At 36.7% G+C, this 11,885-nt stretch overlaps 1 protein-coding gene across 2 annotated transcripts; it reads left to right on the top strand.

The window, feature by feature from the left end:
- Nucleotides 1-912: 912 nt before the first annotated feature.
- Nucleotides 913-11,176, top strand: LOC104118094 (uncharacterized). Of its 2 annotated transcripts, none has more exons than XM_009629275.4 (14): nucleotides 913-1,136; nucleotides 2,508-2,644; nucleotides 2,731-2,867; nucleotides 3,437-3,579; nucleotides 3,778-3,857; nucleotides 5,011-5,268; nucleotides 5,710-5,820; nucleotides 6,060-6,182; nucleotides 6,465-6,586; nucleotides 6,670-6,739; nucleotides 8,130-8,222; nucleotides 8,386-8,513; nucleotides 10,228-10,369; nucleotides 10,936-11,176. In XM_009629275.4, exons 1-14 carry the CDS (start codon nucleotides 1,007-1,009, stop codon nucleotides 11,044-11,046), a joined length of 1,785 nt encoding a protein of 594 aa, XP_009627570.1. In that variant the 5' UTR covers nucleotides 913-1,006; the 3' UTR covers nucleotides 11,047-11,176. The 2 variants fall into 2 exon arrangements, with proteins under 2 accessions (XP_009627570.1, XP_009627571.2); XM_009629276.4 differs by lacking the exon at nucleotides 913-1,136 and adding an exon at nucleotides 1,646-1,781.
- The last annotated feature ends 709 nt before the right edge of the window (nucleotides 11,177-11,885 follow it).

Here is an 11,885-nt window from a genome sequence, read left to right as displayed (position 1 = left end):
AAATATCAAGGCCAGGATCGGAAGTTCATGTCGTTTCTCGTCGTCTACTCTCCGAAAAACGAGTTGACCATCTGTATACGGTCGAAATCGAGCTCGACTACAACTTGGTAGATTTGGCTTGGAACGTGGCGACCACGGACGGGAGATTGACCTCGAGTCTCACCAAACTAGAACCTGAGGTTGGAAGACCTACCCTCGAGGAACGTTGAATCCGGCCTCAACCTTAGCCTCGAGCGAACGGAAAACCGAAATATCCGCGACCGGGCGGGTATTACGGTAGGAATCTCGGCGCATATCGATAAGGAGACAACAATTGGCAAATCAAGAGATTTTTACCTTTAATAGAAATGTACCTAGAGTAGGACTCATCTACTATATAAAGGGGAGTCTCATAATTCATTGCATATATTGTAATACGCATCACAAAGCAATACATTATTATTTTTAGTTCTCATTATCTTGTCATTCTGTTCCGGAATCGATAAAAGTATTTCCGACTCAAGGGCGACTAGTTTTCAAGGCTAAGATTGTTCAACTTGTGTGGTTTGCATTTACTTTTTTATCGTTTATTTCAATATTAATCTGATTTCTCATTTTGTATTAAGTTAGATCACGTATTCTTAAAATCACGTACAAATTCAATTATTATCCTATTTTTAGGATAAACGGTATCATTTATTTTGGAACAAACTAAAAAGGAAAGTAACTCGCGTAATTTGAAACTAAAGGAGTATATAAATAAATTATAAATAGATATAATGTACCCAAAGTGGAAAGGTTTGCCTGATGTGACTCAATAGACAATTAGACACAGACGACATCATGCGAAGACAAAAACGATTGGACCCTCGTATGGCCACGTCTGTCCTTTTCTTTCCTCTGTTCTCTACGCATTCAACAAATTGGCGCACTTTTCTAACGAACCTCATTCTCCTCACGCTGCTTCCACTTCCATCTCTGTTTCAAAACAAATACGTAGTTAGCAAAATTAAAAGGGGTTGTGCAAATGAGAAAGCTTTCTTTTTTTCTTTCTATTGGATTTGCTCATAGATCCTCTAAATTCCGCAGCAGCAGCAGCAGTAATAATAATGTTCTTCGCTTTTACTGCAATTCCGCTTCTCCCTCCAACAATCCTGGTCAGTCCCTTCCCCTAATTCTTTCAAAAAAAAAAATTCCTTTCCATTTTCTAGTGAATAAGCTTTGAATTCAGGTGTCTGCGTAACATTTATTGATGATTAATAGGATCTGATGAAAATTGGACCAAGAGTTTCTTGTGGGATTATTTAAAGTTATTTACTGTAATTAAATGAATTCTACTAGTTTTTCATCAATCTAATGTGAGTTCACTTCACTTCCTATCAAATTGAGCTAGAGCTGGGGAAAGATAAATCAGTATATTTTAGGGTGTAAGAGGGAAATTCACTTGCTTTTCTTTGCCAATTCCCACTTTCTTTACATTATGATGGTCCTCCACTAGGTACCTACTACTCCCCCAGCACAGCTACTAGGTAACTATGCTCGCCTGTGTTTTTATGCCTTGCTAAGATTTGAATCTAAGACGTACTCTCCCCACTTTATTGACCACTAGGCCACATCCTTGGGTGCCACCTAGATTAGGCTTATATAATGGGCCTACGCGTGTTCTCGAAATTATGACTCATTGCTTTAAACCTAAGCTTATCATTGAATGTTGGAGATGCTAATGCTTGAAAGTATGGAGTTTCATTCACAAGGCACTAGCAGAAAGCTCAGTTCTATATGTGAACAAGGCAGTATTCATGGTTGGATTGCGTCTTCCTTTTCTCTTTTCCCTCCCTATCATACCTTGCCAAAACTATGAGTGGTGAAGTTCTTAGAAGTTAGAATACTAAGATTGTGGAGGTGCAATGCTTGAGGAAGTTGAAAACTTTTTAAGTTTTGTTCTTGGTTTAAAATTTGAGTGTGTGTTGGATCTGCTGCTCCAGTTAGATTCAGCTATCTATTTAGCTTTTCCCCCTTTAAGTTGATGAATAGTTAACGGAGTGTCATTATAAGTTATAGAATGACAAATGACGCTTCAGTATTTTGCTTACGAACTAGAAAAACCCAGCACAAGACATTAACACTTTTAGCTATTATTTGGCAAGTGTAACGTCTATACTTGTGCCTAGATTCTTATATTGCCGAATAAATGATAATAGAAATCTTGAGCATATTGTTCTTGCCGATAAAATATTTCATACTATATTTCCTACTGAAATATTTTTGTCAAGTCTATAACCGGTCCTTTTTCTCGAATATTACTCATCGCAACTACTATGTTCGAAGCAAGATTCATCTAAGTAATATTACATGTGCACATAATGAGAATTGTGGAGACTTGAGTCTGAACTGTGTTCCGCGTTGATATTTAATAAATACATGACTAAATAGAAAAAAACTGTGCCCCAGTTTGGCTGGTTACTTACTCTTCTCGCCGATCTTTCTTACTTGTTCTATATTTCAAAGTAATGCTGCTCTCTTTTCAGGACTACTTGCACATTATAGGAGTCTTGTTGATCAGGGGAAGCTGCAGCACGATCCTTACCAGGAAAAAGTTGCTTCTGAACTAGAAAATCTGCTTGGAAGGTTGGAGCAATATGAAAAGGACATGGAGGAATATCATGTGAGTTTCTTATAGTGATAACGAACTTAATTGAAGTCATTGATTAGTGTTGTCCTAAGGCTTTGTTTTTTATTTCCATTTTTTAGGCAAAACTTGCACAATGGGAGGATAATAGGGAAAATCAGAGGCGTAAGCTTCTTACAGTGGAAGCTGAGGCCAAACAACAAGGTGCATTTACACCAATAAACAAATCTCGCAATATTTTCCAAAGGTGGATGTCTCGGTGAGTGTGCATTTTCAACATTCTTATGGAAATGCTTTCCATGCAATAGTTTTTGTTGGTCATAGTTTCTTCACTTTAAATAAAAAAAGTTTGTTTTTCTAAACAAAGTGAGAGAAATTGTTTTGGTTCTCAAAGAGATCCATCAAGGAATTAAAGGGATAAGGTGATCTTACTTCTTGATACTTCGAACGCATTGATTGGTAGTTTATCACATTCTTTTTTCTAATTGAGTTGGTCCAGTTTATTTTTCTTAGACTGTTTATTATGTAATGAATTTCCTTGTTGCATATATCCTATTCAAAAGAAATAACAACGTTTACACATTCATCACTCATGTATACCATCATTGTGGTCCTTGAAGTTATTCTTTTAAAAGAAACTTAAACTTTTGGTGTAGTAAGAGCATTGTAAAAGATATGGACAATGTATGTATCTGAGTGATTTAACAGAATTCATTTAAAGAACATAAAAAAGAAAGAAAGTATGTCAGTGCCATTAGTATAAAGTTATAATTCATTTCCTTCTTCTTCACCGTCAGTGGTTTAATTACCATTATCTGTTTGACTCAGGAAAGCTGAAGATGTAGAAGAGGGAGTTGGGAAATGGGTTTCATATCTTAATCGTGAGAAGAAGTTAGACTCACTAGTCGGTCACCGTCCTGCTGCTCCTCCAGCCCCAAAAGGACTATACCTATATGGCAATGTTGGGAGTGGTACAATTGCTTCCTGTTTATATATGTTGCGTGGTAGTTCATACATGCTGTGCAAATTCATCTCATCCTCATTTTCCATTATGATGAACATTTTCCACCAGTAAATGTTTTAGGTGTTAGCTTCTATTCACGATCAGTATCAGCCATTCTTTACTTGCTGACATAAGTAAATCTGACTATATATTGGACATCATGTAGGGAAGACAATGCTTATGGATATGTTTTATAAGGCCAGTGATGGAATTGTTAAACATCGAAGAAGGTTTCATTTTCACGAGGCGAGTGCTTGTTTGGCTTTATATTTTGACTTGATTTGTGACATTCTACACATCAATTAATCAATTAATCAACTACTCATCAAACCAAACTAGTTGGGGCCGGCTATATGAGCCCTATTGTTCTACGCCGAGGGTCTATCGGAAACGGCCTCTCTGCCTTTGTAGGGTAGGGGTAAGGCTGTGTACACATTACCCTCCCAGACCCCACGTATGAGATTAAGCTGGGTTTGTTGTATAATATAATGTATAATAATATATCTCAGGGCCATTTCATCCCAATACTTGTCAGGTTCAATGTATGCAATAAGAAACTTTCATCTCAATTTTCTGAAACATTTTAGTCTGTCTTATCCTGAATTGCACTTCCTCACTAGTGTCTATAGGCAAAATTTCACAAGTCAAGCTTGACAACTTGCAACGCAAGACTAACTGTCTATCCAAAAACCACAAGTAGATGACATGTAGTAGACCGACATTGTTTTGATGTGAAAAGAAAATAACTGGTAGTTGTCTGAAGCTGATAAAAAGTAGTTGCTTAATAGGAAAATCTCCTAGATCTTTATGTGAGGTGGTGCAGTAATAATCAGCAATAAAAGTACATTTGTCTGGGAAGGATGAATGAGTAAGAGTTCCATGTGATATGAGGTAAAGCATATTGGAGTTGACGCATGAAACGTTAAAACCCTCTTGGCACCTGCATGGGCTACTGGATTTTCTTATATCTTCAGGTCCTATTCCACCATGTTGCTTCTGTGATGAAATTATCTTAAGAGTCATAAAAGATATTGATTTTTTCAATTATTGTTGCTGGCATGAAGTTGGTCGGCATAATATGGGCCACTCTAGTATGGGTTCCTGAAGCAAAAGAATCATCTGGCCTATATCTGATTACTCTCGAGTCTCAAGTAGTTCGCCAAGTTCTCTCTGTTTTCAAGAAACATCAGGATTGAAACTTGCATAACTTGTTTGAAGCATGCTTATTGAATGGCCAAAGCATTATGTGTGGGTTTTTCTATATGCTACTCATGTTTATCTGCCTATGTCATGCACTTCAATACTTGAAATGGTCAAACAATCCGATAACTCTGCTCTATGATCACAAGAGTTGTCATCTACTGCGCTTCTGATTTTTTCCAAATGTTGCAATTGGCAGGCTATGCTTGAAATTAATGAACATATGCATAAAATTTGGAAGAGTCAGATGGAACAAAAGTCTCTGCAGTCAAGTATTTCTGGTTGGGTTATGCATCTTCCTTTTGATTCAAAAGTTAAAGAATGGATAGCTGCTGAAGAAAGATATAAGCAAGAGGTGCAGATGAAAAACATTCTTTTGGACGTAGCTGACAAGTTTCTTGTTAACCAGGCAGGTCGTAGGAGAGGTGCTAGCATCCTTTGCTTTGATGAAATACAGGTAAACACCTTAGATTTTGTTTACCGGAACTTTTCTAACCTTACCACCACACATTATATTGTTACCGAACTTAAGTACGAGAAATGTACTAGGTTTTTGTCAACATCACATCTTCAGGAGCTGTTTTTATGATTTTTATCAGATACAGTCGATCCAAAGAAAAGAATAAAAAGTTAGCTACAGTAAACCTCAGCTTTGGTATTATATTTTGTCTCATTCAATCTGTTTTTTTATTGTAGAAAATACACCATCCAGTATATCTGGAAGTCTGCCATTATTTCCTAGAGCCATCTCCATCTTCTTCTCTATTTATTTTTGTGGAATTACAACCTTAAGTTGGCAATACTTTCGAAAAGTTGTAGCAACCTATATATGCTGGGGTCATGTGTTGCGAAATGAATCAGACTGAAGATTACTTTTTTTTTGTGTGTTTGGTGACAGACAGTTGATGTTTTTGCTATTGTGGCATTATCTGGAATTCTTAGTAGATTGTTGAGTACTGGAACTGTTCTGGTGGCAACCAGTAATCGTGCTCCAACGGACTTAAACCAGGTGCATTTCAAGTATTTCTTCTGGAAAAGCAATGCAGTATTCTTTTTCACTCTCAAAAAGTATTCCATTTGCATTTTCTAACTCAACTCGCGTGATTTTGTTGCATGTTTTGACTTGAAACTTGGAAGATGAATATAATGGCAGTCTCTGATTCAAAGTGCTTGAAACATTGTTATATTACTTGTGACATTTTGTTTTTTGATAAAAGTATTTATTTGTGATATTTCTTTGTTATTCAGGATGGTATGCAAAAGGAGATCTTTCAAAAGCTGCTAAAAAACCTTGAGAAGCATTGTGAAACAGTTCTGATAGGAAGTGAAGTTGATTATCGCCGCCTTATTGCTCAGAGATCTATAGACCAGGCAAGATTTAATGAAATTTGCCTGTTTCTATTCCCTGATTAACAAACTTGATATGTGCTCATATATTTGTGATTTGTCTCCTGTCTAATCTGATAAATAAATCCAATTGTAAACAGTAAAAACAAGCCTCTCTCTTGTCACCCTTAAGAAACCACATGTCTCCAAGGTTGGGGAGTAGGACTTGTGAGAAGAAACGTGAAGAATTTAGTGTAACCAATGCCAAATCTACCAAAAAAGGCTAAACGATTATATCATGGATTACTAAGAGAGACTAATTTGCAGGTCCATTACATTTGGCCTCTTAATAGCAACACTAAACGAGAATTTGAGGATATTTGGAATAAGATCAGTAAAGAGGTCAGAGGAAGCATCACCTCACAGACTATTCCTGTGATGTTTGGAAGGTATGTTTAATTAACCATTGATCTTTTCCAAGTCTGAAAGAGTCCTTGGATCTGTCATATCATAATTCTTTGCTTTCTATCAGAACATTGGAAGTTCCTGAGAGCTGCAACGGGGTGGCACGGTTCACCTTTGAGTATCTCTGTGGTCGGCCGGTACTATGCTCTTGTCAGTCAGAATTTCCTTTTCTTTTCTCTGTATAACTTGCTTATACTGGAGACAAAAAGAACTGTGAATTAGAGAGATTTATTCTTATCTATTTGTTTGTGCTTTTTGCCTCTCTACCTTCTTAAGGTAGGGTAAGGTCTGCGTACACATTACCCTCCCTAGACCCCACTTGTGGGATTTCACTGGGTTTGGTGTTGTTGTTGTTTGTTTGTGTTTTTTCCATTTCTCTTCATGGTTAATACATGCTTATTTGTATCAGTCAGATATAAGCACTTGTCAAACTTCTTGACATCCATTTGAATATTGAAATAAGATCTGGGTTGGCCCTTTGATATGACAGTCTGTCATGTAAGTAGGAGCGGACACCTTATTCTATCTTAAAAAATCATTTATGAATCAAAATTTTCTTGTATTCTACTTATGTAATGTAATGAGCTTTTAATTATACTGTAACTTAAGCCTAGCTTGTAGTGACATGAATTGTGGTTAAAAATTTTAATCCATGTGATTCAAAATATTCGTGAAATTCAATGAAAATTGTTTCACGCCTAACGATAACATTCCCTGCTAAAGCTCCATATATTATAATATAGAAATATCTATTCCGTTTTTTGACTGCATTTGAAATTAGTCTTAATTTAAGTTAGTAATTTGACAGATGAACTGAAAACACACAAGAGCTAGCTTAGGCTCAGCTCAGCTCAGTTTGGTGCCTGGACCCGCAGATAAGCAAGCAGCCTACTGAGTAAATGATCTGACGGATTTGTCTAAACTAATAAGCATGACCCGGACAAAATTAAAAGAATAGGTGCAAAAGAAGCCAAATTTTAAGCAAATTAGATGATGTTACAAAAAAATAAAGGATAAGATGACAGTGAACTATCTATACTGCTGTACTCGATTACCAATGTTACTGACTCTAGAACTTGTCATTTCTTTTCTTGAGGCTTTTGTCTCGTCTTTCAGGTTTTAGATGGATACTCTGGTCCTTAATTCTGGTTCAGATAGAGGATTCAACTTGTTTTAACCTTTGATTATGTCTATAGTTAGCTGTAGAGTTCTGGAAGTTTGCTTTCATATGCTTTGACGGTTTTCGTGTAATTGCATCTAAACTGGACTTAACCAAAGCTAGAATTATAGAGGAGACAAAAAAAGGTGCCATTAAAAGTTCAGTGATGTCCTAGCTCTAAGGTCGGTTTAATCAAGATAAAGTATGGTAGTACTCAGCTTGAACTTGAATTTGTATTTCATGTTGCATTCCTGTTCTGCCAAAGTTTTTTCACCTCTTCGTCAATCTAGCAAGAACAAGAACAAGAGTATATCTTTAACTTTGACCTCGTAACGGAGTGCTTTAATCTAATGTGCGGACGTTTTCAGCTTGGAGCAGCAGATTACATTGCAGTGGCTAAAAACTATCACACTGTTTTCATTTCTGATATTCCGATTATGAGCATGCGTATCCGTGACAAGGTAACATCTTCAATATTCCATCTGTAAACATGCTAACTAACTTAAAACAGATTAAGATTTTAGTGCTATTTCTTTTTAAGTTCTTAGTACTTCTACGTTCATGCTTTTATGTTGTTGGGCTATTTTTGATGTTAGTGCTGGTTACGATTTTTCTACTTCTCAGGCAAGAAGGTTTATCACCCTCATCGATGAATTGTACAATCATCATTGCTGCCTATATTGCACTGCTGACTCTTCAGTAGAGGATCTATTTCAAGGAACAGAAGAAGGAACACTTTTTGATTTGGAAAGGTGTGTTATATTGTTTTACTATCCTACGTTGTCTGGTCTACTAAGATGAAGTCCGAATTTGTTATCTTGTATATCTTTTCTGTGTGTTTTGCATCACTAGATTGAATGGTCATTTTGTTGCCGTAAGAAATTATATATCCTAGATAATGTTCATCAAATTGGAGAAATATCTCTCTGAAAGCTAGTTATAATTTGTATAATGTGATTGCTTGGAAGATACAAGAGTTTTTAGTCAAAATTGTCCCTTATCTTCGGGGTTAAGTCTAACTTTGTCCTTTATCTATTGCCCTGAGCACTTATTGTCCTTTAAGTTTGCTAAACTTGAGCAGGTTTAGTCCATTTAACAAAAGACCCAAAGGAAGACCTAAAAACTAACAGTGATTTCACTGAGTCAATTGGGTATAGAAACTTTCAGTACTCAAATTTTGCAGAACCGATGTAGTGAACCTAAACCTGTTTAAGGGGGCCGGGTAGGGCTGGGTTTGGGGGGTAGGAGGTTGGTCCGTATATTTTTTTTTACCGATTAACCGGACAAGTCAAACCCGATCAATGAAAATTACTGTTGAGCCGGGTAACCGAGCCGGCTCGCCCCGGTTCAACGGCTATTTTTTTTTTTTTTTAAAATTATCACACTTATTTTATTGTATTCTATTATCTTAAATTATTAATGAAAAATTCAAATATTAGAATTTTAAGGCCTTTGAATCCTTTATTCAAACACTCTTTTTTTAAGATTGTTTTTTTGTTTTATATATATCGTAATTTATATTAATATAAAGTAAAAATATAAAACAAAAAAATAATCTGAAAAAAAGAGTGTTTGAATAAAGGATTCAAAGACCTTAAAATTCTAATATTTGAATTTTTCATTAAGAATTTAAGATAATAGAATACAATGAAACAAGTGTGATAATTTTAAAAAAATAAAAAAATTAGTCGTTGACCCGGGCCGGTTAACCGGTTCAACAATAATTTTCATTGACCGGGTTTGACTGGTCCGGTTAACCGGTAAAAAAAAAATATACGGACCAACCCCCCAAACCCAGCCCTACCCGACCCCCTTCCACCGGTCCGGTTTACTACCAGTCTGGGCCGGTCCAGAACCGGGTCAACCCAACCCGTTAAACAGGTTTAGGTTCACTACATCGGTTCTGCAAAATTTGAGTACTGAAAGTTTCTTTACCTAGTTGGCTCAGTGAAATCACTGTTAGTTTTTAGGTCTCTTTGGGTCTTTTGTTAAATTTGAGTAAATCTGCTCAAGTTTAACAAACTTAAAGGACAATAAGTGCTCAGGGCAATAGATAAAGGACAAAGTTGGACTTACCCTCAAAGATAAGGGACAATTTTGACTAAAAACTCAAAGATACAACTATTTAGGATCTCTCCATGCATGAGTTAATTTTCAAGTAACATTCTAGGCTGTTGCATTACGCCACACAGAATTGTGGATGCACCAACACTAAACACTAAGAAAGCAGTTACCTAGGGTATTTCCATGTAGTTCCATTACAATTTGCCGTGGAAACAGCGTCGTGCAGAAATGCAGGGTAAGGCTACGTACAATAGACCCTTGTGGTCCGGCCCTTCCCCGGACCCCGCGCATAGCGGGAGCTTAGTGCACCGGGCTGCCCTCTCCATTACAATTTGCAGGAATAAACTTTAAGATTTAGTAAAAGGATTCAGTTCAATTGAGGTCAGTGTGCTATTTGTCCAGTTTCCAGTTTGAGACAGAGATGGAAGGTACAAAGCTCCGGCGAGATGTTTTAGCAGAAGGCAATGTTAGTTCAGGGGGTGCTCCATCTGGCATTACTTCCATGCTATCTGGTCAAGAGGAGAAGTTTGCATTTCGACGAGCTGTAAGTAATTTTCATTGTTGTGCCTCAATTTTCTTATCCAGTTGATCCTCGGCCTCAGTTTCGTCAGCTGTCGGCCTCACCTAGGGAAAAGTCTATAGGGACAATTGTAAACATCTGATGACTCCATTTTAAGCATTTCCAAGTTGCAATAATTCCATTTGGCATTTCTGTTAATCTTTTTCTTAGTTTTAGCGTTCCTCTTCATCCGTTACATTTCAATAGTTTGAAAGAAAAGCTGATACAACACTTTACCATACGAAATAGATAGGCCTAAATGGAGTCCAAAAAATAAACAAAAGCTTATGATAGATACAAAGCGAAAAAATAAACGCAGAATCAAACTGTAAGAAAAGAAAAATTGCTTTAATTACTGCTCGCTTTGGTTTGCGTGGTTATAAATAGTATCACAAATATCTAACTAAAACACCAAATGCAGACCTTTAGACAACTTTACTGTTTATTAACAGTTTCTGATTTTTATCATGTACGACAGATGTGTCAATTGCTATTGCTTTTCTTCATACATGATAAAACATTGTGTTGAATGGAAGAACCTTTTTATGCAGGTCTCCCGCATGATTGAGATGCAGACACCTTTATACCTCGAAGCAGTTCAGCATTTCCATCCCTATTTTGATTCTGCGCACAGAGAGTTTGAAAACTATAGTGCCAACTAAGGACAACGGCCTATGTGATTAGGTGTATTTATAAAAACTTTCTTGACAATTTTTTTCCACCCTTCCAATTGTCTTGTTCCTAGTTCTCTTTTGGGACAAGACAGGCTGTTCGAAGAGAAAAGAAAAGGAAGTCAGGGTGTGGCACAGACGTTAGGATAATCGTGTGAGATTTCTCATGATTAAATGGACATAATACCAGTGGCTAATATATTTTCAGATTACAAAGTTGATTTCTTTGGTTAGCTAGATCAATAAGAAAGGAAACGTTTTTAGCCTTTTGCTGATTAGCCATCAATTCCAGTTCCTCTTAACCAAGGAAAATTGGAAACATGAGAGATCTTCAGAGCTTAGTGCTTTGAGTCTGCAGCATTCCCAGAATTTGAAATGTAATCTATCGTCAGTTGAGTTTTGTGACATTGCACAATTGTGTCTTCTTTTTTCGCACCTGTATGTTTCTTTTTTCCCCTTCTTTGGGATGAACTAGATGAAGACTTGTCAATAGAGACGGGTTTCATAGTATCTTAATTCAGATTAGCTTTTCACATATATCTGTGTGATTTTCTTTCTTTTCAGCTACTACAAGTAGTTGAGATGCAGGGCAAAGCTACCATGTTCATAGACTTAGACAAAAACAAGAACAAATAGGAATAAAAGCTTAAGAAGGTATACAACAACAACAACCCAGTGGAGTCTCACAAGTGGGATCTGGGGATGGTAGTGTGTACGCAGAACTTACCCCTATGAAGGTAGAGGCTGTTTCCGAAAGTCCCTCGGCTTTAAGAAGATATGATAGATGAAATAGAAAAGATGACATTAAGGATAGAAAATTAAAAGGGTAG

This window comes from Nicotiana tomentosiformis, chromosome 6, assembly GCF_000390325.3.
Source record: "Nicotiana tomentosiformis chromosome 6, ASM39032v3, whole genome shotgun sequence".
In the NCBI taxonomy this organism is placed as follows: domain Eukaryota; kingdom Viridiplantae; phylum Streptophyta; class Magnoliopsida; order Solanales; family Solanaceae; genus Nicotiana; species Nicotiana tomentosiformis.
The sequence above is the reverse complement of the archived record's forward strand: the minus strand, read 5'-3'. Positions and strand labels throughout refer to the sequence as shown.

Coding starts and splice junctions, on each gene's coding strand:
- LOC104118094 (XM_009629275.4), top strand. CDS start 1,007: ATGAGAAAGCTTTCTTTTTTTCTTTCTATTGGATTTGCTCATAGATCC. Junction 1,137..2,507: donor TTCTCCCTCCAACAATCCTG/GTCAGTCCCTTC, acceptor CTCTCTTTTCAG/GACTACTTGCACATTATAGG. Junction 6,587..6,669: donor ATTCCTGTGATGTTTGGAAG/GTATGTTTAATT, acceptor GCTTTCTATCAG/AACATTGGAAGTTCCTGAGA.